This window comes from Tachypleus tridentatus, chromosome 8 (genome assembly GCF_004210375.1).
Source record: "Tachypleus tridentatus isolate NWPU-2018 chromosome 8, ASM421037v1, whole genome shotgun sequence".
NCBI classification, from domain to species: Eukaryota; Metazoa; Arthropoda; class Merostomata; order Xiphosura; family Limulidae; genus Tachypleus; species Tachypleus tridentatus.
This window is the reverse complement of record NC_134832.1, coordinates 11,868,748-11,896,559: the sequence shown is the minus strand read 5'-3', so window position 1 is coordinate 11,896,559 and position 27,812 is coordinate 11,868,748. Positions and strand designations below refer to the sequence as shown.

Sequence of the window (27,812 nt, the reverse complement as noted above, 5' to 3'; positions counted from 1 at the left end):
TGCGCCAGACATTTGGTAAAAATGTAAAAAATAAAATAAATGTAGTAATAGACATAAATGGAAATGAAGGTAAAACAAAAAAGTATAAAACCAATGTTGACACCTAGTCTATAATGTTAAGATAGAAGGCAGAGTATAAGAAGTTGTAAGGTATTTACTCTAGCAAAAAGGTAATGATCATAACCCGCCAGGAAAACTAACAGGTAAGTTCAAGAGCCACCGTCAATCACCTGAAGTTGGCCTTTCCAGTCCTGGTTCCAGGTTATGTGTCATAGCAGCTATTATCAAAATGTAAAAGAATAAAAGTTCTAAAAGACACTCCGCAAAATCGTAATAATGAGTAGCCAAATGTCCAGTAAAAAGATAAAAGTCAAGTAAATGGAGTAAAATTTGTAAAAGTAATTGAAGATAAAAGCAAAACGGCAATTTAAACAGAAAATGGCGTAAAAACCAATGTTGACATCCAGTCTGCAAAGTTGTAAAGGACTTCCTGTAGCAGAATGGTAATGATCATAACCCGCCAGGAAGACTAACAGGTATGTTCAAGAAATACCGTCAGTCACCTGAAGTTAGTCTTTCCAGTCCTGGTTCCGGGTTATGAGTCAATATGGCCAGTACTAAAAAGTTAAGTAGTAAAAGTGTGAAATGATATTCAGCAAAAGTATAATAACAACTCACCAGGACGACTAACGAGTAGTTCAAACGGATAGTTCAAACAGTAGCGTTAGTCACCTGAAGTTGGCCTTTCCAGTCCTGGTGTCGAGTTATTTAATGTTCTGGCCATTGTCCAATGTCAAATTGAAGGAGAGAGATTAAAACTGTAAAAGAGGAACCACAATTAAAAAGGTGTAATGAATAAATATGCAACACTTAAATGAGATTAAAAAGATTAATGGCCATTAAAAAATTAAAAACATTATCAAGGTGGACAGAGTCACCATCACCAATAACTCTGTCCAATGTTACAGACTGACCCTGGGAAAAAATATGTTAAAAATATTGCCGTCGTTGAGAATTGTAACGATGGCAAGAAAGTAAAACGTGGCTGATAGTGATTTGAGTGTTACACAAACTACACATTGGTGCATCAGTTTCAGATAAAAGAAAATGATGAGTTAAAAAACTGTGACCAATGCGTAGCCTAGTGAGAACAAATTCCTCCTTCCGAACTTTACGGAAGATAGATGGCCAAAGTCCAATTTTGGGTTTGATTTGAAAAAGTTTGTTGTCACGTTGCTCACTCCAAGTGGACTGCCAGCTGGCATGGAGCCGAGCCTTGAAGACAACACCATAGTCCATGTACGGAATAGGCATAGGAGTGATAGTGTTGAAGCAGACATATTTAGCTGCCATGTCTGCAAGCTCATTCCCTCGAATACCAACATGGCCTGGTATCCAGAAAAACTGGATTGAAGTAGCTGCTAATGAGAAATGGCCCAGTCGGTTTCGAATATCAGCGAGAATAGGATGTGAGCTAACGTGTAGCGATTCCAAGGCCTGTATAGAACTAAGTGAGTCAGTATAAATAGTGCAGTTGGAATACTTCTCAGCTGCAATATGATCCAGGGCAAGAGATATGGCATACAGTTCAGCAGTGAACACAGAACCTGTAGAGGGGTTTCTACATGCAACTACCAAACCGCAGCAAACCATAGCAGAGCCCACTGAATTACCTGATTTGGAACCATCTGTATAAATGCGAACGGAATGATTGTTTGAAAGATGTTCATTAAATAAAAGACGGTACTTGCAGTCTGGAGTATCTGCCTTTTTTCAGATGACTGAAAGAAAGGTCACATTTGAGGGCTGTAATAAGCCATGGTGGGATGGGCTGACCTGTGGAATCTACAATGTTATCCAAGGACAGACCCAATTCATCCAATTGTGCCCGGATGCGAAGGCCAAACGGAGCAATGGCAGATCGTCTGTTCTGAAAAAGTAAGGTCCACCGAGGAAGGAAAACACATCCTGAACATGCTTTGTTAAGGAACGAAGTTTCGAAGAATATAGTAAAGATAGTTGCAAACGGCAAAGGTGCAGAGAAGGTTCATGAGATTCAATGTATATACTTTGAACTGGAGAGGTACGGAAAGCCCCAGTACAGAGTCGAAGTCCTTAGTGATGAATGGGATCCAGCATCTTTAAGGCCGAGGGTCTGGCAGAGCCATAGACCATTGATCCATAATCGAGTTTCGATCTAATAAGAGCACGATATACCTTTAACATTGAACATCGATCTGTTCCCCCAACTGGTAGAAGAGAGAACACGGAGGATGTTCAGTGCTCTAGTGCATTTGACCCGAAGCTGCTTTAAGTGTGGTATAAAGGTCAGTTTACGATCAAAGATAAGCCCCAAGAACTTGGTCTCCGGGACCACTGGCAGCAAAACTTCACCGATATGAAGTTCAGGATCAGGGTGAATACCCTGTCGACGGCAAAAGTGCATGCATACAGTTTTGGAGAGAGAGAAATCAAAGCCGTTCGCCAGAGTCCACTTCCGTACACAATTGAGGGCAGTTTGTAGTTGCTGCTCAATATATCTCATGTTTGACGACTGACATGAGATGTGAAAGTCGTCGACATACAGCCCATTCGCAACAGTGAGAGGGAGTTGTTCAGTGATGGCATTTATCTTTATACTGAAGAGTGTAACACTCAATACACAGCCTTGAGGGACTCCAAGTTCCTGTACAAAAGAACGGGAAAGTGTCGAACCCACACGAACTTGGAATCTCTTGTCCATTAAAAATTTTTTAATAAACATGGGTAGATGGCCACGTAACCCATATGTATGGAGGTCTCGCAAAACACCATACTTCCATGTTGTGTCATAAGCCTTTTCAATGTCAGAGAATATTGATACAAGATGTTGGCGGTTGAGAAAGGCTTCTCTGATAGATGTTTCAAGACGAATTAGGTGGTCTGTGGTGGAGTGCTGTCGACGGAACCCACACTGGGTGGGCGATAGGAGGTTGTTTGATTCAAGGAACCAAACAAGATGAGCATTAACCATCCTTTCTAATGTCTTACAGAGACAGCTCGTCAAAGCAATTGGACGGTAGTTTGAAGAAATCTTGGGATCTTTCTCTGGCTTAGAGAAAGGTAAAATAATAGCCTGGTGCCAGGCATCAGGAAAAACATTCTCCTGCCAGATCCGGTTGAAAAAAATCAGAAGGACATCAAGAGAAGCAGGAGATAGATGGTGCAGCATGTCATAATGAATATCATCAAATCCAACAGACGTACTGGCAGACCGATGAAGGGCCATTTTTAGTTCCACCAGGGTAAAGGGACAATTATAGTCAAAGAAACAGTCAGTTCGAAAGGAAAGAGGTGATCGCTCTGCCCGAGTCTTGATGGCCAGGAAGGTGGAGGAACAAGCAGAAGTGCTAGATACCTGGCAAAAGCTTTCACCTAGAGTGTTAGCGATGTTCCAAACATCAGTCACCTCCTGACCATCAGAGAGTAAGATCGAGAGAGGGATAGAATTGTAGTGTCCATTAACCTTTCGAATCCTGTCCCATATGATCTTGGAACTGGTGGTAGAAGATATGCTGGTTGTGAACTTAATCCAAGATTGCTTCTGGCTTTGACGCCTTACCCACCATCATGTGCACGGGCCCTTTGGAAAGCAACCCGGTTTGAAAGTGTGGGATATCTACGACAAGTATCCCAGGCCCGCTTTTGAGCCTTCCGTGCTAAGTGGCAAGCAGGATTCCACCACGGACGAAAATATCGAGGTTTTAGGAATACACTGAGCAGCTGCATGTGTAATACAGTCAGTTACCGCTGCTACACAGTCGTCTATTGATGGCTGATTTACGATGGCAGGATCACGTTCTGCGAGAGCAGTGAAAGTGGACCAGTCTGCCTGATCCAGCTTCCACCGGGGCATGCGGGTAGGGTGGCATTGACCACGGCCAGTCTCTCTCAAAAGGATTGGAAAATGATCATTGCATAGTGGATTACTGTCAACCCTCCATGAAAAATGGGAGAATAATGAAGGGGAGCAAACTGAGAGATCAATAGCGGTAAAGGACTGACTAGGTGCATGAAAGTAAGTGGAAGAACCAGTATTGAAAAGAGAAAGATTGTGATCAGAGAGCATCTGCTCTACAGATTGGCCCCTCCCATCAATAATAGCACTTCCCCAGAGGGGATGATGTCCATTAAAATCCCCTAGGATTAGAAATGGAGACGGCAATTGTTCAACGAGAGCATCAAGATCTGATTGATCATATGTCTCTCCAGGGGACAGGTACAGAGAACAAAGAGTGATGGTATGACCCAAGGAAACACGGATGGCTACAACCTCCAAGGGTGTGTTGAGTGACAAAGACAGGGTGGGCACGTGTTGATCAACCAACAGTGCCACCCCCTCCAGGTACTCGACCATCACACAACCTGTCATTTCTGTACAGAGAAAACTGCTGAATGGAGACAGTATCAACAGTTTCGAGAAATGTTTCTTGTAAAGAAAGACAAACAGGATGGTAGGAAGCAATCAGCGTTTTGATATCATCCAGATTAGAATGTAAACCTCGACAGTTCCATTGTATCAAGGTGGCCATTTTTAAGAACGGGTAGGTGAAGTGGCTGGAGAACCCTTCGGTTTACGACCATGTCTTTTTTCTTTACTGTCTTTAGTCGGAGGAGGTCTATCAACCTCCATGAATCCTGCTCTGGGTCGGGTGGGCAGGTTTTTGTTATTGGAAGGGGAATCCAGTGACTGAGGACGTGAACGAATAATTGTTTTGTCTCTTGTGGTGGGAGAAAAAGATGTATCAGAAGAAATGCCTGTATTTGAAACTGAAGGACGTGGATCTTGAGGTTTGTTGGAAGATATGGGAGGAACAGAGATGGGTGTGGAAGTCAATTCATCAACCTTTTTAACCACGGAGGTCAAAAGGCTTTTCATTTGTTTTGAAAACGATTCTCTTGGAGGCACAGAGAGATCTGTCTGCACTCCCACTGCAGCAGCATATGTCCGAGATGGAGTTGTGGACAGCAATTTCCGAGCCTCAGGATAACTAATGTTATGTGTAATTTTCAAACGCTGCACCTCTTTTTCCTCCAACCATTTTGGGCAAGAATGAAAGTAAGAGGGGGTGAGAACCATTGCAGTTTACGCAATGTGGGTTCTTGTCACAGTCATAGGCATCGTGGTCCTTGCCTCCACAACGAGCACATGTCGGGGAACCACGACAAGATGTCTTTGAGTGGCCGAATCTCTGAGATTGGAAACATTGAAGAGGGTTTGGTATGTATGGCCAAACCCTGCAAATGAGATAACCTGCCTTGATGGTGGCAGGTGCATGTGGTGAAGTAAATGTTAAAACGAGGGTATTTGTTGGCAGTGTAACTCCATCTTTGCGAGTGGAGATGCCTCACTGCAGAAACTCCTTGAGTGGAGAGACCAGCGAGAATCTCTGACTGGGAGCGTTCTTCAAATCCCTTTCAACAATAACTCCTCGTGAAGAATTCAAGGTAGCATGGGGTGTAACCTCAATAGGTATATCCCCAATTGCCTTTGAATTCAAGAGGAGTTCACTGTGTTGGGATGTGGATGTTTCAACCAATATGTCACCAGATCGAAGTTTCTTTACTGACTTTGGAGAGCCAGCAAGACCCTCTAGTCCCTTTTGAATAAAAAAAGGGGACATTTGCCCTAAAGGTTTTCGAAGAGAATGTAATATAAGAAAATGAGGTGCGTGTGTTACTGATGTTGAAGATTGCTGTTCTGAGTATTCAAGATGTGGTCGCTACCCATTGACTGTTTTTTACAATTTTATTTAAATTTTTTAGAGGATCCATAGGAAAAGAAAAATTTTGGTACCCACTGACCCCACCCACCATGGAGCCCTACAAGGGGCCTTTACTACAAAGTCACGCAAGGACAATGCAGCAACGCCAGGGTTTCGTGAGCACTATACCCAAACACCAGCATCAGGCACAATGTCCACAACACCCGTTGAGAACTTCCAACACTGGTCCTTGGTTGACTCTAGCCCAAGTGGACCAGCCGATTGACCCAAGGGGGGCTACCCAAAGGCCGCCCGTCTACAGGAATTCGAGGCCAAAGTGGTGTGTTAGGGTTGGACCCCTCAACCACCAGGATCCTCTCCTCCCCTTCACGGGTCGCCACGCACGGCAAACATGTGGGTGGATGTTTAGATCCCAGAGAAGGTAACCAGATAGAACAGAACCTTCCCTGGGAGGTCCCCTCACCACATACAGGAATCCACACCGAGGGGCATTAGGAAAGTGACTCATATGTAGAGTTCAAAAAGAAGTGTGGATTGCCCATAAAGGTGTTATTGACAAGTTTCCAGGAAACAACAAGAATCCAAATTACAAAAATACTGTTGATAACATGCTCAATAAATTAAAAAAGCTAGGTTGTGTATGAGCTTCAAAGTTCATTTATTACACTGACAGATTGACCATTTCCCTGAATATCTCAGTGCCATAGTGTAGAACATGGGGAAAGGTTCAAGACATCATGGAAATGGAGAGGAGGTATCTGGGAAGGCTGAACATTGGCACAATGACCATCAGTGCTGGTTATTAAAAGATGCTCCAGACCCAGTACATATGAGAAAGAGCACGACTCATAGTTTTGAGACTAAGAGACAAATTTCACAAAACAAAAAAAGTTGAATGAGGATGCATGCTTGTTTGACTTAAATACTCTACCATTTTCTTCAACTTGTTCGTATATTTATTGACAGAAATGAAAAATGTTCATTTTGGTAAATGAAATAATACTTTGTTTCAATCAGTTAATAATATTTTTACATATAAGAAAGACAAAAACTCGTACTTAGATCAAAGGGACTATTTGTGTTCCACTCATCACGGGTACTGAAACTTGGCTTGTAGCATTGTAAGTTTGCACACATACTGCTGTGCTACTTTGGAAGGGAGGAGGGGCAGACAAAATATTATGTTCAAAATCTGCATAGTTGAATTATGGAAAAACTCATTATTAAGAATAATTTTCAGAAGTTAAAATTCAAGGGCTTAATGAATTAGAATAACCATAAATATACATCAACAAAACCTGCTTTTTGAGCTATAATGGAAATAATAGTTAGAAGGATGTCCCACTGAATTTAAACCACTTTATTACAAGGAAAAATTGGTAAGTTTATTGTTTTTCCAGTCACAAGGTCATACTAATTAATTCTTGAAATATCTAAACACTAAATAACTAAACAAAGTTTACAGTCAGGTTTACAACTTTTGGATACTTTGATATATTACCAGCAAGAAGATACTAAAGTGACTTTAGTCCCATACGAGCAAAATAGCTTGGATTAAGACAATAAGGATAAATTGACCTGCCTAAATGACACCAAAACTTTTAGATACATCTATTTATCCTGTAATACATTTTATCCAAAGTGGTTTTCATATTTGTGTGTATCATACCGTTTTTTCAGCATTTTATGCTATTCTGAATTTTGTTTCTACAGCATTTAAAGTTAACAAACTGTTCTCATGAATGTTGATCATAGGATTGTAAGTTTTTTTTCTACACATAAGGAAGTAACTAAACCAACAAATTTGTTGAAATATAATAAACTTTCCAACAGATAATAATATCAGTGAAATGCTAAACAAACTATCCACCACTACAGTTATTTGGTTTTATATGCCTAAAGCCAACAGAATAATTTTGAAGTTTTATTTTAAGGATGTTACATCTCAAGTGTGTGCAGTTATTTCCTTGTTCTGGCTGTGAGAATTAATATACAGGCTCCATTACTATTTTGTTGCTTTTTTTTTTTCATTCTTTTAATCAAATAATATACTTACGGCAAATCTAGGAACTTGTGAAATATGACATGTATATAACAAAATAAAATATTGCTGTTACAAACAACAACATTCTGGTTAAGTTAGCAGATAATATATAGTAGTTTCAAGAAAATCTGGCAACTGTCAAATTAATGCCCATCTTAAATTAACAATCAAAGATGGCTCAAGGTAGATTAAAAAAACCCACCATAAAATTTTATACAGAAAAAAACAAAAAACTCTTGTATGACTTCCCATACCTGGATACAAGTCAGAAAAAATGCTCCATATTAACTTTTGGAAAACTATTTCTGATTTTTCCAACACATTTCTTCAAAAAATAAACTTGAAAGGTTGGGATTTTTACTTTTGTAGGAAGTATTTTATTTATTTTAGATGAAATAAATAAGAAAATATAGAAATTTCACATTAACTGTTGGTTTTATATTGCTCATAGAAATTTACATAACTACTTTCGAGTTATAATAGTTTTAAAATTTTTGCATCAAGAACTGTAAACAGTAAACGTTGAAATGACATTTTTTTCCCAATTTCTTGTTCCTTAAAATGTCTAATATTTAAATATTTGAAACCTAGTTTTTTTTGAGCTAGATTATTTGACTTTTAAGTACTGTAGAAAAAAGAATTTAAGCTCTTTTTGAGATGATTCTCAGGCAAGCATCACCATGAAGCGAGTTGACTTTTTACTGTGTAATCATATTCTGTTATTTATAACACACAGAGTTAGTTTTGAAAATAGCTAACAATTACATTTATATCAGAAAGAACTGGAAACATTTCTTATTTAATGTGGGCAATAATTTTTCTTATTTATTCAAAACAACTTGTAAGCATATGCATTCAAATTTTATAATTTATGCAAGAAATTTGCTTAATTTTGTGTGTATATTTTCTCCTTCCTAAATTTCTCTTCCTACAAGCAAATTCTTTGATTCTATAAAATAACACTCAGAAGAGTTCACCCTCATAAAAGAAAAACCTATCAGAACACTATTTCATCTAAAAAAGATTTCAGAAACAAAAACCAATTTGGCATAATTTTTTATTCAACAAAAATACTGATTTTTTTTCAAAAAAATAAATGCAGAGATAGTTTTAGAAACAAAAGCAATGAATACAGCTAAATATGAGAAAAATGTAAAATTTATGTAACTCAATAGCCTATACTGGATCCTCCATTACCTGAAAATGATGATACAATGAAGAAAGTGATTCAAATAATTATATTAATTATGATGATTTACTGAGAAGGCCTCCTGTATTTAGTTGAACATTTATGGATATGACTGTTTTCAGAGGACCTAAGACACATATAATGAATGATTATTCAAAAAATCTCAGAAAGTGGAGAATTTATTATGATTATATTAACAAAAATTGGATAATGATGAAGTTATTGAAAGAAGTAGGTTAGTTTATTTTTATGACATTCAACAAAATATTTTTTGTTGCAAGTTAGTCAATAAAAAAATGTTTAAACTATAAATGGATTCACTGATCGGATTCATATTTGTTGTACATTGTAATGATGTGAAAATTTGCAAGATGATTTTTTTTATATTTTGAAAAATGGAAACAGCTTGCCACATAACCTTAATATGACAACATAATAGTTAAATTTTTCCAATTTCATTTCAAAAAGGAAACAAAACATTAAGATATTCTTCTCAAAATTTTTTTTCAATTATTTTGATGATGAAATCCAATAACATGCAATTTTTTGGATCTTCTGATAAACTTTATTTGAAAAATAAAGATAAATCCTTAAACACCGTTGAACTGCAAGCTGAACATGATGATTTGATGAAAAAACATTAGAGCAGATTCACAAAAACCTTTTTTTGTTGGAAACAATATTCAAAATTAAATAATGAACTTGATTGGAAAAGCAGTGAAAACCAAAAAAATGGTATGTACTTTGCCAGTATCACTGACTGCACTCCAGATAAAAGATCACTATATAAACCAGCGATGATTAAAACTGACAAAAAATTCATAGAATTAATTTATATAAATGATACTACTGCAGCTAAAATGAATAATAAAATTACTAAAAACTAGAAAAAGCACCCAGCACATGTGATGTGCATTGGCACAGTATAGTATATATAAAGTCCATAAACACAGATCCTTGGACTGGGTGCCACAATGATTGTCTCTGTGTGTCTGTCTCTGTGCGTGCGTGCGTCTGTCTGTGTGCGTGCGTGCGTCTGTCTGTGTGCGTGCGTGCGTCTGTCTGTCTGTCTGTCTGTCTGTCTGTCTGTCTGTCTGTCTGTCTGTCTCTGTGTGCGTGTGTGTGCATGTGCGTGTGTGCGTGCACGTCTGTCTGTGTGTCTGTCTGTCTGTCTGCGTGTGTGCGTGTTTGTTTCCAATGTAGAATTTTCAAAGAACCATCATCAGACAATGATGGGTGAGAAAATGGTGGTGATGCAACACCTGAAGTACAGCTAATGTTCAACAACATTGAAATGAGCCAAAAGGTGATGGAGGATGATTTACACGAAAGATTCTGGAATACAGTTATTCAAACTTGGAAGAGTGGTAAACTTGTGGCATGTGTAAAGAGAAAACCTGCACAAAAAGGGCAGAGCACTGAACAAGAATAGCCAGCTTTGCAAGAAGACAAAGTACTGTATTAGAATTTGACAGTTTTAGAATTCTGGTGGAAATTTCAAAATCTCTTTCAAGAAAAAAAAAAAAAAGCTTAAAAATGTATTAATGCTCATCAACATGTACATTTAAGTTAACCTATGCTTAGTAAGAACAACTTATAGGAGGAGATGCATTATATGCATAATTGCTTTCAAAATTCTATTATTAGAAAAGCATATTTAATAAATTTACTTGAATAATTTAAATTCAATATTCAATTTCCCAATAAATAAAGCAACAATAAATTTTATTTCCAAGTCAACAGTATACATACACTACAAGGTAAATACAAACAAATATTCACTATGTTCCCCAAATTATCAAACAAACAAGTCTTCACTTACGAGGTCTGTTCAAAAAATACGCGGACTGACGTTATAAAACAAAATGTACTTTATTTAGAAGTTACAGGTCTGGGACTCCTTCAAAGTACTCTCCTCCCCAACGCACACACTTATCCCAACGGTGTTTCCACTTGTTTAAACAGTCCTGGTATGCTTCTTTTGTAATGTCCTCCAGCTCCTTCATCACATTTGCCTTAATCTAGGGAATCGTCTCAAATCTTCTTCCTTTCAAGGGTCTTTTGAGTTTGGGGAACAAGAAAAAATCGCAAGGAGCAAGGTCAGGTGAGTAGGGTGTGGGGAAGAACAGTGATCGAGTGTTTGGCCAAAAACTCACGAGTTCTGAGGAACAAATTTCGCAGCAACGCGGTGCATCTTCAATTTTTCGGTCAAAATCTCGTAACAAGATCCAACTGGTATCCCACACTCTTTAGCAAGCTCCCTGACAGTCAGACGTCGATTTGCCCGCACCAGGGCGTTGATTTTGTCGACGTGTGGGTCGTCAGTTAACGTGGAAGGACGTCCAGGACGCTCATCATCTTCAATGGACTGTTGACCATTCTTAAAACGTTCATGCCACTTGAAACATGCCGTACACTTCATAGCAACATCATCGTAGGCCGTGTTAAGCATAGCAAAAGTTTCAGTTGCAGATTTTCCAAGTTTAACACAAAATTTCACAGCAAGTCGTTGCTCCTTCAGGTCATTCATTCTGAAATCCACCAAACGAAAAAATCGCACTTCACTTAAAATCGCGTAGCTAATACACAATTAAAGATATCTGCAATCGGGAAATGGCGTCGTAATCAGCTGATCTGTGCGAACCTAGCAACACCAAGCGGATTCCCATGGAATCAACTGGAGCCGCGCAATTCAAACAGTCCGCATATTTTTTTTGAACAGCCCTCGTATACTAAGAGAAATCAAAATTAACTAAAATACTTTTGTTACTTACCACAAGCAATCAAAGTTCGGTGTGGTACTAAGTTTATTGTTGTTCTACTCTAATCTCTCATTACTTAAAACAGTACCACTGAACAAACGATCCTTTAACTAATGATAATTCTTAAGTAAAATTATATTATGAACAATTTCAATACAGTGACAAATCCAATGAGCAGCAATTTAAAAAAAATATTTTGTTGTTGTTGTAAAACTCTGAAGATTCAACTCTTGCATAAACATATGGACACATTTTGACATTTAGACGATAACTTACCCATCTTCACCAGTACTGGCAAACCTGCTAACTCTCTCTGGTTTATCCAACTTGTTTGCTCTATCAGCAGGAACTTAAATATACAAAATAACAAATTGCAGACTATTCAAACAACAATGCTGACAGTAAGCAAAATACTGTAATATAGAAAAAAAAATCATAAAACAAATAGCATTAATTTTACAGAACAAAATAACAAACTCAAATTTCATTTTAATGGCACCGAATGTACGTCTTAAGCAATACAATACAGACAAACTCACACAAAAAATCCTAACATGATAAGGTAAAATAAAATACATCAAATGACAGTGAAATAATATGGACCAATCTAATAAAGGCATGTGTTTGTGTGTGTTTTCTTATAGCATAGCCACATGGGGCTATCTGCTGAGCCCACCGAGGGGAATCGAACCCCTGATTTTGGTGTTGTAAATCCTGAGACATGCCACTGTACTAGCAGGGTGCTCCAATCTAATAAAGAAAAGAACATATCTCATTGCTTACCAATTACTTTATATGTTGGGCCACTTCAGATAATAAGTTTGTTTATTTTTGAGTATTATAACAGTTGAGAGTGCAATCATAATGCAGGCCATAAATCAGACTACCAAAAGCCTAATGCAAATGGTGAATTGTCTATAAGGGACAACTGACATAAATCAATTAACACTGAAGTTATAAACAATGCGATACAGATGACAATAACACAGCACTAAAACTATATAAACAATGTAACAGAAACAGTATAGAAAAATGTAATAATAACATATGCATACAAGTAATACTAAAACAACAGAAAATAGTGAAATAAAAACAATGGGTATACATCAAGTAACAATGAAATAATACACCAACATAAAACAGACATAAGCACATACCAAGTAAGAAATTAAACAAGTTAAGCAAAACCTAATACAGAGAAAAATGTACAAATTGACACTCAAACAAGAAAAGACAATATAAAAAAAATAAAGATGAAAGTACATACTATCTGAAATTAAAAGGAATGTGGTAATACATTCACCAGCACAGACCAATCAAAAGTGAAATGATAAACAATGCAGACATTAACATTTGCCAAATTAATTACTATGGTGTGATAAAGAAAATATACAGAACACTGCTATAGCAAAATCAGTTTCTACTAAAACTGAAACTTTTTTTTTATAAATAACAATCAACTAAAAAACATTACTTATGCCATATTAGTGCTTTTTTAAATAAATATGTTCATAATGGATGTTATATTTCAGCCTTAGGGATGAAAGTAATAATAAACAATGGAATAAACACATATTTGAGAAAATGTCTCACATGTACATCAATAATCATTTAGCTTATATAACAAAATATTAGAAAGAAAATGTTTCATAAATACAACAGAAAAATAAGCTATAAACAATTATTTTAACCTTTTCATTACAGGTTAGGTGAATCCTTCCAGCTCATAACAACAAAAGTATCCATAAAAGTAATTATTCTATGATATTTGATAATGTATGTATATCTTTACAAAATTTTTCAGGTTATTGGTAAAGATTATAAGGTCTTCATACACAAAATATTAGGCTTTTAAATTATGTATTAAGATTTTTATCTAAAGATTTTCTTGTAAAGTTTTTTCTCGCAGAATGTTGACTATCCAACATGCAGAGTAATTTCATTTTAAGATCAAAAATACTTTTATGCATCAGAAAAATTTTAAATTTCACATGTGAAATCTTTATAACTACCCCATAATTATCAAATATTCTTTTAAGGAAAAAGTTTTATTTTTACTATAGAATTAGAATCTCAGTATGCATTTCGTAGATTTGACTAATCTCGTAAACACCTTACGTTATGGATTTACATATATTTATTATTTTTATTATAATGATCTTTCAGCCATTGCTGGATAATTTGATAGAAATTACAATGATATGCAGCACGTGCACTCATGTTACCATATCCAAGATTATAAGACTGACTTTTACAAAGTGGCCTGTCTTGGCTGTGCTTTAGTGGACTTTATTTTGTAAGATACAGTTACATCTCAGTTATAATACATTTTATATATGTATATTCATTATTACTATTTACAAAAAAGTTTTTAAAATTATTTTTCTTGAAACAAAAAACAGTAAATAAAGAAATAAAGCAAACAATTATCTCTTCTAGTTGTGATCTTTGTAATTGGTTGCTAAACCTTAGAATGTGAAATAAAATAATTCTTTATGTTTTATATATACATTAGAATAACCAAAAAAAATCACAAATTATACCAATATCACAGAACTCTATTATAATTTATCAAGTTTAATAACTAGGCAGTATTTGGGTCTAAAAAATATGAAACTTTGAACAGGCTAAAGACTCATCCTATCACCATGATGGTTCCTCTTGAAAGAGAGAGAGAAACTGTCATTATATTTGAAAGTGGCTAAGAAAACCACTTGTGGGACATTCTCCACCTTCAACTGGTTATTCACTTCGTATAAAGGATTAAGTGCATACAAAGAACTGTTTTCAAAAATCATAGGAAGTGACCAGGACCATCATGTCTGATTCAGTACTTAGCAATATTTCAGCATGTAGAAAAAATAGAAGGGTTTTATTATACATTTTAGTTTTGTACAAATTAAGAACTCAAGATACTGATATTTAAAAATTATCTATACTTTGGTATTTTGACATCTGATTTGAAAAAGTGCTGTATTCAAAATTCCACATGACACACACAAAAATCAATTATAAGGTACATTTTTGTATACTTACTTTTTAATTAAGAAATTAAATAATGCATATAAAAATTTGAATTGTAATATACAGTTTGACACCAAACTTGTCACAAATTAATAAAATTTTGAATACAAATAAAAAAACAGTGACACTGCCTTTAACTTGTTGCAATAGTGTTAAAAGATGTAGTTGCATAAGGATGATTAATCAATCTTTGTAAGCTCATTCTCTTTATATGCCGGTGAAGACGAAAGAAAGAAATTACATGGCAAAACTTTAGTAAAGTAACATTTATAAAAATTCTCAGAACAACCCTATTTACTTTAAACAGTTATAGAATACAATACAATGTACTATAGGTAGCAACATTCATTAACCATATAGTACTGAAAATAGTGATATTAATAATACAGACATTAGACATATACAAAAAATATTTTATCAGATATCACCACATTCTGAGACAAATGAAAAAATTGTGAAACAAAGGCAGAACCAGTTTGACAGTAAACATATGAACTTACATTGGAAATATGGATAACAATAATTACTGAATATATTAAAATAATCCAAATAATACTAAAAACATATACATGAATGCTATAAATAACTTATTGAAACCACCAAATTTATGTTGAAAGAACAATGTTACAGATGCTAAGGTTATATTGCTAAAACTGAATATCAATCTAACATAGAACAAAAACAAATGAAAAATGTAGTCAATGCATAAATGAACCATCTTATGCACTAAATAGAAATACACTACAATCATCTGACAATGAAAACATGGGAATTATGATTCACACAGTCTATTTAAAAAATTCCAGGACCAAGCATTTTTCTTTAACTAAATTGTTACACTTTCAAGAACATAATATAAAAACTTCAACAGAATGAACTATACCAAAATTAAGTGACTAATACGAGCTAAAACTTCTCTAGCATGTAAATAAAACCAAATATTTACTGAACACATTGCTTAAACTTGCCAACAGGACAAATCAACCTGTACCCAATTGTAAGATGAACACAAATAACATGCCACTACATCTATCAAACAAATATTCACACTTATATTACTGAGACCAATCTCATATCACTGCACGTATTATCAATGTTGTGTATCTCGTTTTCCCACAAAATTGTAATCCATTATTTTCAAACATTTTCTCAATTTATTTCTATAATTCCACAGTATCATGATTAGTATTGTCAGTTGTATTTGCATTTCTTTATATATATATATAGGCAATAACCATCAAAGGACTTGAGTAACAAATACTATTCATTATTTTTAAGTGTTTCTATTGAACATAAAATTAGGGGAATACCATAACATCCATATTCTTTATCCAAGGAATAACTTTGGTTTTTGCTTTCCACCATATGAATCTCCAACTTATTTTATTTAACAATATCATGCCAACAAATGCCATAGAACACTTGTTTGCTTGCAAATGGAGGTACATAATTCAAAGCCTGTTAATGACTACTGTTGCCAAGTAATGTATTTTTCATTTCACAAATCACATTTTCTAGAGATAGTTTTTTTACTAAACTGAGAAAAACACAATGATATACGATTTCTTAGTAATAAAAATGGATGATGAAAGACTAATAGAATTAAGATTTAAGGATTTTTCCAAGACAAAAGTAACTGAATTTACCAGAACCTTCCAATAAAAATATACATAAATATAATGTACCAGACATTAAGAACAACAAGAATTTGCTTGTGCTGTTCTGGCTAATCATATTAACAGTTAGTTTAATTCAGAAGGCTTATATTTTCCTTATCTATGATTCATAACCCATTATTTTTATTATTCTATTTGATTACATATATACATTTTTTATTATTATTATTATAATATAAATCAAACCTAAAGTGCTACAGTAGACAGATCAGGTATCAGGTCTTGCACTAGGGTCTACGCATTAAGTGATATTGAAAATTACATTTTTGATATTTTTCAAACTCCACAGTAATTATTATATAATATGAAAAAAATGAGTAATTAATTACTACTTAGAAATAAATGGTTGTATAGGATACTAACCATGATAACTGATATACAAACATCACAAACTTATTATAAGTATATAGATGATTTCAGCATTAATTGCCCTCTTTTTCATAAATGACAAATTAAATTGTAGGTTGAAGACAAAATTTTAATATAGTTATGGGTTAAATAAGGTATTTTCTCAACATTTTCAGGATCACCAGAATTCTTTGTAATTATATTAACAATATTTATTTGCAAGCACTTATAAAAAAAATTTTAATTCTGTTAGCAACATACAAAATCTTCACCCAAATATTTTTACTCCCCAATCGGATAATAAAATTAGCACTAAAAAGGATAAAAAGGAAGAGACATAATTTCAGTGTTCAATACATACTTATGAATTCCATTTTCCATTCACAGGTCTTGTGTTTTCAGACTATGCAGCAGTGATAAAAGTTTTACTCAACATACTGTAGGATTCAGTGATGATGAGAAAACCCACTTGTAGAGAAAAATATATGTAAAAACAACTGGTTTGGGTAGAGAAATTTTTTTATATAGAGGAGCAAACAACATTTCAACCTTCTTCAGTCATTGTCGAAATGTTGTTTGCTCCTCTGCATAAAAAATTTTCTCCACCCAAACCAGCTGTTTTTACATATATACTGTAGAATTATCTATTTTTTTCTCCAAAAATAGATAATATATATAAGAATGCAATCTATAGAGTTTTCAATTAAGTCAAATTAATCCCAAAAAGAATACAAGTTTAAGAATATTTTGTCTAAAGAAAGAATACAATTTTGTTGACATACCTAACTAAATTATTTATAAATAAAATGCTATAAAAATACACTATAGGGTCCCTTCAGTGCTTCTTTTTGTTTTCAGAGCAACGGCTTATAGGCTAGGTCAAATATTTAACCTTTTGTCTTTTCAAGAAATAATAATTATGTCAAAAAAGAATTAATTTAATCAAAGCAGTGTGAAACTGTAAACACCAGGGTAACCTTTAGTACTCTTTTTGATAGAGCATTTTGGTACTGCTCTTTTACATTACCTCAAACATAAATTACCATTACTTAATTTCTGTCACATATAGTACTTTCTGAATTTACTAATAATTAATATTTTTACTTACTTACATCCTTATTTTGAAATTATGTTTATTAATTATTCACTTTTCATTCTATTTTGTTCATTATTATTATTTGTTTCCCTTGTTCCATAAAACTCCATCATCACCCCCTGTCCCTTCTATCCTTGTACCTCTATAATTATTATATCGTTTCCCTACTAGCTTTCCCCTAATCAGTAAGTAGCATCTTATTTCTAAATATAAGAATGCATCATTTTACTTTTTCAACTTTTCAAAGAAAGTAGTTTCAATATTTTGTCCACTTTAATTACTTCATTTAGTTTTCCTTTTTATATTGCCTTTTAATTTTTGGATGTTTCATGTTGTAACTACAATTCTCATTATTTGTTACTAGATTAAACAAGCTAAGCTGACACTAAAAAATAAACATATTCTAAAGCAAACAATTTATACAATATTATTAACACAAATATTTAAATAAAATTACATTTAGAATTTTTGTAAAAATAATTTTTGTGATCTTACGCTATTAAAGAATAATTCAACACTACCTGATATACTTCGAGAAAAATCTTGTCCACCTGGTCTGTGAGACTTCTTTTTCCTACCCAAGCTGTGATAAAATCAAAATGATGTATTAGTATGTTTAATCACTTTTTCATTAATTTTTCTACATGTGTAATTATATCAAATAATAATGAATTCAGTTTTTGTCAAGACAAATAAATGATTCGATCATGGTTATGTAAAACCAAAAAATTGCAAACACTAAGGCTGTAAACAAGTTGCACCACCTACATTCCTTGCTAAAGCTTTTCATTAAAATATCTTTCAAATCATCCTTTTACTTTATAAAGAGTGCCTCAGAGTAGGTTCAACTTTCAAAGTTTTGAAAACTTTTTTCATTTAAAATCATTTTTAGGGTTTAAGCTTAATACCTATTTTATATTGTAAGAGTTGCAGATATAACAAGTGTTATCATAAGTGTAAAACAATATGAAAATATTAACATAAAAATACAAAAGTAACTATTTTCACTTTATTTTCTGGTGAGGTGTGAATTTTATGGAAAAGTATGTAACTTCAGTTTAAATATTAACATTTTTCTTCTCTTGTGATAAGGCACAGAAACAAAAGCATGTGTTAGCATTAAAACACATGCCAGAAAAAACAGGTTTATGAAAAATGCTCAGATATTTCATTGCTGACACATATTTAACGTTACTTCAGTGAGTAGAAGTGACCCAAACAGCTTTGTTTAAGTTGAATGTACAAATACAATAGTCACATAAAACAGAATAGATAATTAGATTTAGCAGTGACACAGAAAAAACAACCAACAGTCTGATTAGAATGCACAAGTATATTTCAGCAGAGCCAAAGACATAATAAAGCAATGTACAATACTAAAATCTGAATTATAATCTACAGTTTGATATCAAACAAGTTTATAAAATAGCAGTTCAATAAAATTTTGTAAGCAAGACAACAAATACAATGACATGGGTTTTGACCCATGACCCATAGTGATAGGGTTAAATGAATGACATTTTGTTATACTCCTTTTCACATCTAACAGTAGACTGTTAAAATTTTAAAGTAAACAGATATAATAATTAGAAGTTATACAAAAAACCAAGATGAGAAATGTCTTAAATAATGATATACAGAGCAATGAATTCAGTACAAGTGATTATTGGTAAATTTGTTACATATACACCCATCATTCTGTACACACATTTTAAGGAAGATCTAATAGTAGGATCTATTTTTTGAAGATAAATAAATTATTCAAATTTAATGCAGGAAAGGTGTTTTTGTTTTGCTTCCTTATGCATCTTAGAGATGTTCAGCTTTTTTCTATAATGGACATATTCTGTCTACAACGTTTGCTCGTTACAGTATACAAGACAGTGATTTGTTAAAAGTAATACAAGACTGTCTTATGTTACATGTGAATTTGAACTCAAGTACATATGATGTCTAAGGGTTATTCACAGCTTTAAGTATGAAGCTGGTTCTAAACATGGAAAAAGTAAGTAAGGTTAAACTCTATACAGGATTTTGTTTTGACCAGTCACCACGTACCCATAAAAGTATACAACAGCAAGCAACACTGGTCACAAGAAATAGAGGGCATATGTGCTGTTAGAATAAAGATTAGACAAGAAGTTTCTGTATTTGATATGATGATGCCATATCTTAAAATTTGTCCTGGCATGTACTTTTAAAGACTATAACGATCTTTCCTTGGTCCAGATAATGCATAGCAATTTGCAACTGATTCTATCAATCTGTGAAAGTCATGGACCACTCCAGTTATGAATTAGCAGCTGACTACAATGAAGTAGTAGAGACTATAGAGGGAGTTAAGAACAATATCATCAAATTTGATATAACTTCAAGTCAGTCACTCTGAAAATTATCATTATGAGCTTCTTGAAGTAGTTATAACGTTTGATGATGGCATTTTTCTGCATGAAGCGAGATTTATAGCACCAGGAGCACTGGATCACTTGCAACAGATAGATAAAACACTACATGCCCTATGATCTAGATATCTATGGGACAGATTAAAATCAATGGCTCAGAGGAAAGAACTCTAGATATCTATATCTTTGCTGAATCTATTTAGGACATTGTTCATTGCTTCTGATGTCATTTACTCAATGTAATGATCTTAACTTACTACAGTATCTTAAGTATAAAAAGGTAAGTTCAGCTCTTTCAAAAGCAGCATTTCAAACATTTGCTGGACATTTATGATGTCTTAATGAGAAACTCTTGGCTTGGCTTTATCTTGGTGTGATCCAGCTATACCCTCAAAAGACAAAACTGGTGATGGTGAATGCACTAAATGAGAAGAAATTCTTCAAAATTCATTCAGCTGAATATCAGGCAGTCTAAGAACATACTAGTTGAAGATTTCTCCACAAAGAACACAAACTTCTTGAGGTGACTAGAAATTCTATCTGAGGACTAAGGGGGGCACAACACAGTTCAGTACTTGAATGTAGTAGTAAATGATAATGCTGAAAAAGGTGTGGCCCTTATTGAAGAGTATAATACTATCATAAAGAAATAATAAAAAAATTCAACTTGTGAAGGATTACAATTTTCCTAGCCTAAAAAGTATTTCCAAGAGGAACTTACCCCTCTCACTAACCAACTTATTCTTCTTCAATGAAATCCTCTGTATGCAAGCTTTTTCTATAGACATGCAACAAGCCTTCCACTCCCTCCTGTCTCTCATCATGCTCTTAACCAATAGTAGCATGACATCCTCATGTGACTCCCTCTCCGAAACTATCATTTCAAAGTTTTGTAGGTTTTGGCACCAAAGATGGGAAGGGGGAGAGAGAAAGAAGAAAGAAGAGATGAAGTAGCTAGAACTAAGTAGAATCCTTCACTGAGGAGGAAGAAGGACCAGTGTGGAGAGGCAAAAGAAGCACCTGACAGTATCTGCAGGATATTACTGAAAATGAAAGATAGATCTGAACAGGAAACCCACACCACTGCTGAGTCATGTATACTCTTCATCCATGTGTAGAAAGTGCAAGAAATAATGGTGGAGATTGGGAGAAGTGAATCTGAGTGAACGAGAATCTGGCAGGATTGTGTTCTTAAGCAGAATAAGCAAAGGTAACTCAATCCCACAAGGAAAGGTGGGTAAACAAGGATGTGTCCTTACATGTAGTGGCTAGGGCATGACAGACGTTACTAGGCAAGTCAGTTAGATCCAAAACCTCCATGTAGAATTCCAACATACACACAAAAGTTGTATGAAATTTCTCAACAGAAGAAAAAGGTAAAAAATTTCCTAAAAGGAATAAAGTATAAATAAAAACTTACCAGTTAGAGTCGCACTAAAGTCTGAAGAATGGCCACAGCTGTTAGAAATGTATTGAATGCACTTGACACGTGACATGATATAAGGCAAATGTAATATGCATGGTCCCAATATAAAAAGATCCAACGTCCAAAAACACAGTTCTCTGGACCAGGTGCCCCTTTGGTAGTTGATATGTGCCATCACTGTAGAATTGTCCAAATGAACCATCCACAGACAAAGATGCATGTCAAGTGTAGTGATGCAACACTTGACATACATCTAGAAGTTCAAGAACACTGATATGCAAGATAGTTTCTTTTGAATGGATGCATTCATGAAAAGATGTAGACAGAAATGTGGAGAGAAAGCAGCATGCATGATGATGTATGGCCTTTGTTCCGTCACTATTACAGGTAATCTTATAGGGAAGGAGGAAGGGAAACAGGAGTGGAAATGAGATTCCAAGCATGATTCTCAGAGACCAATGCAGTCATTGAAGACCACATCCTCAAAAGCAATAGAACCTCATGAGCAGTATGCAACTGAGCTGACAGTGCACAGTGAATCAAAAGTTACGTTGAACAATGATGTAAAAGAGAAGGCAGTGCACAACTGATATTCATGTTAATAAAGACCTCCCAAATGGGATAAATAATAAGTGGGTTGAAGGAATGACTCAGTATGATCAACTAGACAACTCAAGCTGTCACTAAAAAGGAGTTGGTAAATATGATAGCTGATTCCTGCTGAGAATGTGTCAGAAAGAGCCAGTCATCCACATAATAATGAAATCATAGCCTCAGAAGATGGAAACAGTGTGCAAAAGCTCAGATTATTGGACAAAACACACAAGGGTCTGAAGGAGGAAGACCCAAAATTGGTAATCCACCCTGAGATGGACAAACTGAAGATAAGGGCAAAACCAATGTGCTAGTGGGACATGAAGGTAAGCCTTGCAAACATCCAGTTTCATCATCTACAATTCTGAGGAAAACAATAATTTCAGGGTGAAAAAAACCCCCCAAAAAACAACAACTCCATGGTGAACTTTGATTGTGCGATGAAGCAGTGAGGTGAAATAAATCAATTACCGGTCTACTGCAAATTAAATTCTTAAACTGCTTTTATTAGAAGTTGGCAGGTCTCTGAATCTTGAGGAGGGGGAAATGAAATGAGGCAAAAAATTACAGAAGGTGGAAAATAAAAATGGATAGCAAATCTTTCTGAATGAGTCTATATCATACATTGATGCCAGCAAGGAAGAAACTAACAGCCAAGCCCCTACCAGACCCAAACCCACAGGTAGTCACCTGGACTGGTGATAATTGGAGGTACATTACCGATGAAAGTGAAAAGAAGAAGTCCCTCCAATTAGAAAGAATTAAAAGACTAGGAGGTGGAAGAATGGAAATAGGAAGCATATGAGGTTCTGATGGAGAGAAATGGGCTAAGACAGTTTCAGGGATAATATCAAATATGTAAAGTCTCAAAAGGTGCTAGACATAAATCCCTGAGATACCTCAAGGGTAAATTGAGCCTACCCAAAATTGCAATCTGAACCATAAAGTTCCAATAACAAAAAAACAACATATGTCAGGCAAGAGCTGAAGAGGAAATGTGGGCTAAGGTGAGAAGAGTAAGGGTATCTGCAAAAAATCACTCAGAACATCTATGGAGAGTCTAAGATAACAGATGTATCGGAGAAAGATACCATATAAAAATTGTTAAGATAAGACATCAATTGACATGGATAAGACTAATATTTGGTTTCAGAGCTGCTTCCCAAATAGGTAACAAAAAACCTAACTGTTAATATAAAAACAGATAGTCTGCTTGATGGTAAGACAGGGAAGACTGATCAGAAGTCCTTGGGGGGTACACAACATTCTGATCCCCTCACTTATAATGTATCACAAGAAAGAGATACATTATCAGACATGTGAGACATGAAATGCAAAACGACTGATTTAGGACTAAGCAATTCTTCAGGCTGTGAATAGAAAGGTATAGCAAACTGTGGAGGCATGAAAAGTTGACCAAAGTCCTTGTTATTCTGTAGAAGTTCAGACAACTCAGAAGCATCCTGGGAATAAAGGTTGTCCCATGTGGCATTCAATGTCCTAATGCATAAAAAACCAATAAATCCACCAGTAGACCACCCTCACCTGAGAAGGAGGAGGAAAAAAAAAACAACACTGGTTGCTCATGTAACCAAAGTGGTAATGTGAACTTTGGAATTCTTTGTACAAGAAAAGGGTCAAGAAATTTGTATGCAAAAATAGTGGCAAGAATGAACTGATAAATATTAATATTTTTGTTTGTTTCTTTCTTTCTCATTAAACACAAAGCTACACAAAGTGCTATCTGTGCTTTTCCCACCACAGGTATCAAAACTCGCTTTCTAGTAGTACATACCACTGTTCCACTAAATAAAAAAAAAGTGAAAGTAAAAACTTTGTGCGAGAAAAAAAGAAAAAAGAGGTTTTACTGAAAACACCAGGAAAACAAACGAGTACATCTTAACTAATACAGACCCAAACAAAAACTTATCGCTCAGTAAAGGAGTATAAAAAGAGTAACATGTCACACGAACATATCTCACTACTATTGTTTTAAGAGGTTATGCATATTGATTTAAATAAGAAACATGTTAGAAGACAGTACTTTCAATGGGAAGGAGTGGAAGGCTAGTGGCACGGGTAAAGAAAAAGCTTAAAATAAACCACTGGTGGTGCTCAAAGCATTTCACTTTTACTCAAAAAAATACCATTTCTCCTAAAAGAGATATTGAATAAGAATATAAGAAGTATTTAGGGAAACCAAAGCATGAAATAAATTTGCACCAAAATTCCTGCAAAGAAACTAGTATTTTAAAATTTCCATTAATTCTAATCCTTCCCTCTTTAACAGGACAGAGCAACACTATAACCAATCAAGTTAAAAACCAATTAAGAACTTTACCCCAGTTTATTACTGTTTAAATATTAACTTTCAAGATTCACAAAATGTTCCATCACAAAAAAATACCTCCACTTTTCTATATTCATGGGTTGTTTATTAATGTTGACTGCAAGACTACCTATAATTACAAAACATGTGCCTGTGAACATATGAAAATATCCCATAGAAATTGTTTAAAAAATCTAATAAATTTGTCTTTTTTTCCTTTTGCAGTTGTACAGGAGAAGTAAAAATGTAATACTTCTATAATTAATTTTAGAAATTTTGTGTGAGGTTCTCATTAGAAACTGTTTACAAAAGAAATAGTTCATAAACACAAAATGCCCAAAACCTATCCATCAACCCACGCTTATAGCAACTACCATATTTTTCTTTTGAATTTTGTTTCTCGTGCCTGTTTGAATATGTAATGTTATGTTAAAATTGTGTTTTTAATTAAGACAGTGTACAGAAGACTACTGATTACACACTGGGTCTCTCAGTACTAAAAATCAGTTAGAATACAAAAGTACTTATTTTCAATGTGAATTACTTTAAATACTCCTGTATGTTAGCATATACTAAAATTATAGCCTTTATATCAAACCCAGAATTTACTCTGTCAAGAAGGGATCATCTAACAGATCAGCTGCAGAAGCTCGTTGATCAGGATTTGTCTCAAAACACCTGTTAAAAGAAAATTTATAATGGAACCATTTTTCACTACAAATATTTATTTTTTTTTCTTTTTGTGTACATATAATTTCAGAGATGCCAACCATTACGATTTTGGTGTATATGTTACGACTATACGTTCATACAGACAAATATTACAACTTGTTGCAACTCCCAAATTATTATATATTATATAGGCCTATACAATAAAATGATAAATTGTTCCCCCCAGGGCTTGAAAGAAGTGCAAAGAAAATTTCTAGCGAGATACAAATAAATTTTGATAATAAATAAAAGACATAGTCCAAATGGCTACTTCCAATAATTGTGTTTGTGCTTGAAATAAAAAATATTTGTATCTCCGACGTCTACCAATAGTTTGAGTGCGGTGCTTCTCCAAAATGGGTATGTGGGGGAATCCATAGTTACGTCATCAGTGCTTGTCAGCCAATCAGTGCTTGTGTAGATGGGTATTTCTCGTTTTCCGAGTGGCATAGAAACACCAATACAATCGTTCACAAGATGGGAAAAAAAAAAAAAGAGGCCTCGTTCACCAGACTGTCTTGTTTCTGGAAAATCTAAAATGACTAAAACTGTGAATCAAAAATTTGGGAAAGAGTATAGTGCAAAATATCTGGTCATTGCATAAAAAGTCATTGACAGTCATGCGTTTTGTACAGTTAGTCACATAGATTTTTCTGTGGCACATGGCGGGATAAATGATTGTTCCAGACATACAAAATCGGCATCTCACCAACAAAAGGCTGAGGCAAAGACAAAAACGATGCAGATAACAACATACATGCATGTTCAATGTTGTTTTACCAGTATGTTTGTTACTCTGAACTAAATAAAAGACAATTTCAAAATAATTTTTTAAAATTTATTTATTAAATACACAAGAGTCATAAATGAGCAATCTATAGCAGTAATAATTAATACTAGTTAAAATAATAATATAATAATAAACAGCTTAGAGACATTGGTCAGGCCTAGTAGCTGCAAATGATAAAGGGCTCTGTCTAATATAATTATGCTCAGTCATTTAAAATAGTTGGCATCTCTGTAATTTGCAAGTGTTAAGCATGTATGAATGTAATTTTTCTGAAAATAAGTTATGTAACAAAGACTACCTTTTAAGCTTCACATAATTGAATAAGTAGAACAAATTAAAAACAAATGTTGGTTATTAATTATAGCAATAAGCTGACAATTTGTTTAAATCCATTATATTATTTTAAATTTACCGTTCAATGAATTTTTTGGCCTTTTCAGACATGGTTGGTGGAACTTCTGGATGAACTTTGAAATAACCAACTTTAAACATAGCTGCTTGAGGGCAGCCCAGCTGTAATGAGATTAAAGAGTTTATTGTCAAACACAAGACAGTTGCAGATTTCAGTTTTACAAATATATTATGGTGCAGGCAAATTAAAAATTCATTTCTAATACAGTCTTCACATACCTGCTTCTCAGACAAAATCTATCGAAATATTAAGAACACTTTTACAACAGTCTTAAACTAACCAAAAAATAGTTAAATACTAAATACAAACTTCAGTAAAGGGAGGTTTTCCAGTAGCCATTTCAACTATTGTGCAACCCAAAGACCAGATATCTGCCTGTAATGAAAATAATTTTTTTTTATATCCTTCACACTTCAAAATTTTAATTATTTACTTATATCACTTCAAACATACACAGAAACAATTCATATAACATAACTTCAGATATTTGTCTTTTAAATACTCCTGATATGCAAAAAACTAGATATCTAAATGCCAAAATTATTGTAAAAGAAATATGTGCAGTTATATTTTTAACCATTCTTAAGCTGACATTATATACAACTTTTACATTGTGTGCACACACACAACAGTAAATATCCTACTTGCTGTATTTTGCATATCTGCCATAATGAATTTATCTGTTTGAAACAGTCGTTAGTTTCTTATATCATTCACACAACTATTATAGTTACCACAGACATAAATGATATCCTTAAATCTAGACAAGTGCCAGAAATGTGTTGTCCCACAAAAAACAAACTCACAGGTGCTCCATATCCACGCTGACCTTTATCTATTACTTCAGGAGCCATGTACTGTAATGTACCTGTGAAACAGAATTAACAATATATTAATTAGAACACTTTTTAAGGCTTCTGAAATTATGAAAAATTTGTCTAAATACACATTACATACAAATCATTCAAATGAAACTGCATCAAGCAATGAGAATAGATGAAGTAGCAAAATACTGTTTTAGACAATATGATAATCACTATTAACCTTGATTCAGTGAAAAAAAACAACAAAAACAAACAGTACCAGTAAAAGTATCTGTCACAGGGTTGATACCAGCCAATCTTTTTGAAGTTCCAAAATCAGATATTTTAACAACTCCAGTGTATGTGTTCACAAGGACATTGTCTCCCTTGATGTCACGGTGGACAATTTTTTGGTCATGCTGTTAATATATTCAAGAGTAA

The 27,812-nt window shown here is 34.2% G+C and overlaps 1 protein-coding gene across 8 annotated transcripts in view; it reads right to left on the bottom strand.

The window, feature by feature from the left end:
- Positions 1-27,812, bottom strand: part of Ask1 (apoptotic signal-regulating kinase 1) — a 167,858-nt gene that overhangs the window by 44,735 nt on the left and 95,311 nt on the right. For all 8 annotated transcript variants that reach the window (XM_076517629.1, XM_076517625.1, XM_076517624.1 and 5 more), the window contains 7 exons: positions 27,652-27,790; positions 27,375-27,436; positions 26,878-26,943; positions 26,569-26,669; positions 25,265-25,333; positions 18,426-18,487; positions 12,037-12,109 (listed from right to left, as the gene is read on the bottom strand). In XM_076517629.1, coding sequence (XP_076373744.1) covers positions 12,037-12,109; positions 18,426-18,487; positions 25,265-25,333; positions 26,569-26,669; positions 26,878-26,943; positions 27,375-27,436; positions 27,652-27,790 — 572 coding nt within the window. The remainder of the gene's footprint in view (positions 1-12,036; positions 12,110-18,425; positions 18,488-25,264; positions 25,334-26,568; positions 26,670-26,877; positions 26,944-27,374; positions 27,437-27,651; positions 27,791-27,812) is intronic.